Source organism: Manacus vitellinus, unplaced genomic scaffold (assembly GCF_001715985.3).
Source record: "Manacus vitellinus isolate BGI_N305 unplaced genomic scaffold, ASM171598v3 scaffold_72_pilon, whole genome shotgun sequence".
NCBI classification, from domain to species: domain Eukaryota; kingdom Metazoa; phylum Chordata; class Aves; order Passeriformes; family Pipridae; genus Manacus; species Manacus vitellinus.
The window spans coordinates 594,650-598,314 of NW_021940764.1; the positions used below are offsets into that span (position 1 = coordinate 594,650).

Here is a 3,665-nt window from a genome sequence, read left to right on the forward strand (position 1 = left end):
TGGGTCTCTCTCCCAGAGTGCTCAGGGACAGCAGCAGGGGCACTGCAATGCCAGTTCCCCTCTCCCTCACCCCTCATCCCTGTCCCACTGTGTCCCCTGTCCCGGATGGATGCTTGGCTCCACACATGGACCTACCCAGGATGAAGAGCATCTCCACGGCGATGTCACTGATGATGGTGCTGCGGGCAGCCGAGAGACTGTCCTCCATGCCCATGAAGCACACATTGTAGGGGACGGTGACGGCTACGTAGAAGGTGGCCATCAGGATCAGCCAGTCCCACAGTGCCTTAAAGATGCTGTAGTGGAGCAGGATGAAGCGGGACTTCTGCACCGAGGCCACCTTGTACTCAGGGATGGACGGCTTGCCCTCAAACACGTTCTGGGGGAGCAAGCATGGGGTGGTACAGGGACGGTGCAGGGCCCGCAAGAGGAGTGAGGGCCACCACAGGCCCCGCTCCTCCTGAGTCCTGCCAGTCTGGCTGCCACTCCCTGATGCCAGGGTGATGGATGCACTGAGGTCACCCTCAGAGGTGGGCACAGAATGCCTGATTATGGCACATCAATTAACACGATGTCAATGCTAATAATGGTAATCCCCTGGCACTGCCAGCTGCTGCCCAGAACCATCTCAGGGGCCAATTCATGTGCTGGGGCAGAGACCCCCCCCTGCAGGGACACAGCTCTGACAAGAGGCAATGTGACACCAGCTGGGTGAGGGTAGACCCAGGGCCATCCCACCCCAAATCCCCAAAATTCAAGATTGGTGCAGTGACACCCTTTGCCTGCTCACCGGCTCTGGGATCCAGTGGCTCTCAGACCCTCTCTCTGGCCCCATGGCTGCAGGGGGTGCCTGGGGACCCTGTGTTGGGCACTGCAGCCATGCAAAGGGCCTGGCACAGGAACTGACTCTGGTCCCTGCCCTGGCTGGCAGCCCCATGGCTCTGGCAGCCCCACAGCTCTGGCAGCCTGGTAACAGCACTCCCTGGGGCCAGCATGGCTGTGCTCAGAGCCAGCACTGGGGTTTCCTGACAGCAAGCATGTGAGGAGAGGCACAGCCCTGCCAGACCTGCCAAGTCTGCTGCTCCCATGGCAAGCTCTGGGCACCCGCTGGGCTCTCCTGCTTCCAACCAAACACATGTGCAGCCTGGCTACAGTGCAGCTGCCAGGGGTGGGGGGCACTTCAATGCTGGGGAGGCCAGGGATGGGTGTGCATGGGAACAGCATCCCCAGGAGGCTGGGCTCTGCTGGGAGCTGCTCTCCGGGAGAGCTGCTGCATTGCCAGTCCATTGCAGCCCCAGCCCAGGAGGCACTGGGTGAAGCTGAGGGTCCCCCAGGTCCTTACACGGTTGATTTTCACCTCGCCGCGGTCCCTCCGGACAAACTGGCTGTTGAGTCGGTGCAGCACAGTCCGGCCCTGCCTGCGTGCGGCCCGCAGGTGGGAACTCCCAGGCTTCTTGTTCCTCTGCTTCTCTGCAGCAGACAGGACATATTGAGTTAGTGGGAGCACTGTGCCATGGGTGTACATGGCAGGCAGGACGCGCCAGGGAACAGGGAGTCTCTTTGCCACATGCCCACCACACACACTGTTCCCCAAATTCCATCCCCATCCCACAGCCATGGCTCACCCTCCTTCTTGTCCCCTGGGTGGCTCCTGCCCCGGCTCTCTGTGAGGTCCTTGAAGGAGAAGAGGAAGAGAACAACCTCCCCCTTCTCATTCTTGATGGGCATGATGTCCAGCAAGCACCAGAAGGCATCTCCTGTGTGGAGGAAGAGGGTGGTGAAGGCAGGGCAGCACCACCTGCTTGGTGGCTTCTCCCAGGGCCAGCCGGAGCTGCGGGCAGGGACCCAGCCCCAGTGCCACTCACCACCCTTCTTGTAGAAGCAGACCTCGGACTGGTACTCCTGCCTGTCGTCCAGCGCCTTCTCAATGCACTGCAGGACGGGTTCGCTGGTCTCAGCCCCGCAGAGGAAACGGCAGCTGCAGTTCTTCTGCATGACCTCGGTGCGGGCGAAGCCGGTGAGGTCGCAGAAGCCGTCGGAGCAGTAGACGATGGGGAAGCCGCAGCGGCCCTGCGCGTTGGCCAGGATGAAGTTGCTGTCTGAAAGGAAACACAGCTGCCCCTGAGGGCTCAGGGCCACCTCACAGGGCACAAAGGGCAGCCCAGCCTGCCCAGCACTCCCAGCCCCACACAGGTCCCCCTGGGAAGCAGAGCCAGGTCTCCATCTGGCTGCTGGCTGCCCCTAGCTGCTCCTAGAGCTCACTCATCCCTTGCCCCACTGCTCCCCGAGGCCATCACCCAGGCAGGACCCCGGCCCCATGCACTGGAAGGGGAAGTAGCCCTGATCCATGTGCCGGCCCCCATTGCCCACGCGAGGCGACTCACGCCTCCCTCTCACCATCTGCCACTCCAGCTCCACCCGGGCTCAGGCAGCTTAGCGAGAGCGGCAGCAAACACAGCTGGGCACTGCCAGCCCAGGGGTGCCCAGCTGTGGTGCTGAGATCCCCAGAGGTCTGGGATGCTGGAGCACCAGCTGAGAGGGTGGGAGAACAGCTACAGGCCTGGGCGAAGTCAAGGGCTTGTGCCCAGGTGGCACGAGCCAGAGATGAACTACAGCATCCTCAGTCTGTCAGCACCATGGAGCCTCCCCAGCATCACCCTGCCCTAGCAGGGAGATGGCACCAGGCACAGTAAAGCCCTCACAAGCCCCATGCCCTGCCCAGCTACAGAATGGCAGCTCTGCCCTGCAGTCCCCAGCTGTGGGCTCTGTCCCAGAACCACAGCAGCTCCTGCTGCAGGCCCTGTGCCAGTGGGACAGATGGGCTCATGCTAGCAGGGTGCCAAGGAAGTGGGTGTGCAGCCGGCATGGGCTGTGATTGCACCCAGCATGGGCAATCTGGGCTGTCCCCAGTCCCACCACGGTCTCCAGTGGTGGGGCCCCAGCCCAGGACTCCTGCACCACACAGCCAGGAGCAAGAAAACATGCTCTGCCCCCCCTCACAACAGAGAGGAGCCCACAGCAATGCCAGTGCCCACATTGAGCAGGCAGAGTGGTGCCAGGGCAGGCCAAGGGCAGCAGAGGCTGCGGAGGGAGGGGATGGTGGCTGTGGGCAGCCTTGGCCGAAGGGGGTGCAGGGGGGCCACCACAGCACAGCTCAGCCCGGGATTAGCTTGGAGAAGCAAAAATAGCCTGAAGCTGTGACTAAGGCCAGATTTTGGCTCTGGGGAGCTGGGATTATGGTGATGTCCAGGATGTGTTATTAGAAAAGAAAACAAGGGTTTGCACTGGGGAGTGGCTCCACGGAGCTGGAGGATGCAGCCTTGGGGGAGCTCGGTAGCCCCCAACCATGGTGGCAAGTGTGCCTGTCCAAGAGCCCCGGGGCACAGCGCAGCAGCTGCCCGGGAGAGGCAGGGTTAACTCACTCCGAGTATCACTGCGCTAAACCCCTCTCTATGGCAAATAAAGCCGATAAGAGGCACATCAAACCTGCAAAGCCCCACACTGTTTAAAAGTGCCCAGAGGCGGTCGGGCAGCCCGGTTCCCCGGGGCAAATTCCCAGGGCTTTGCGTCGAGGTGTTGCAGGCAGCTCCCCTGGGGACCCTTCCCTTGGAGAGCCAGATACAGGCGCTCTGCCTCTGCGGAGGGAGTGGGATCACCAGCGCAAG

The 3,665-nt window shown here is 62.1% G+C and overlaps 1 protein-coding gene across 1 annotated transcript in view; it reads right to left on the bottom strand.

Moving 5' to 3' along the window:
- The window catches only part of KCNH4 (potassium voltage-gated channel subfamily H member 4), a 14,633-nt gene extending 12,233 nt beyond the window's left edge, over nt 1-2,400 (bottom strand). Inside the window, exons 1-5 of the mRNA XM_029964450.1 lie at nt 2,298-2,400; nt 1,866-2,099; nt 1,626-1,757; nt 1,343-1,470; nt 89-379 (exon numbers count right to left, since the gene is read on the bottom strand). Of these exons, the coding sequence (XP_029820310.1) occupies nt 89-379; nt 1,343-1,470; nt 1,626-1,757; nt 1,866-2,099; nt 2,298-2,400 (888 nt within the window). The remainder of the gene's footprint in view (nt 1-88; nt 380-1,342; nt 1,471-1,625; nt 1,758-1,865; nt 2,100-2,297) is intronic.
- Nucleotides 2,401-3,665: the final 1,265 nt, after the last annotated feature.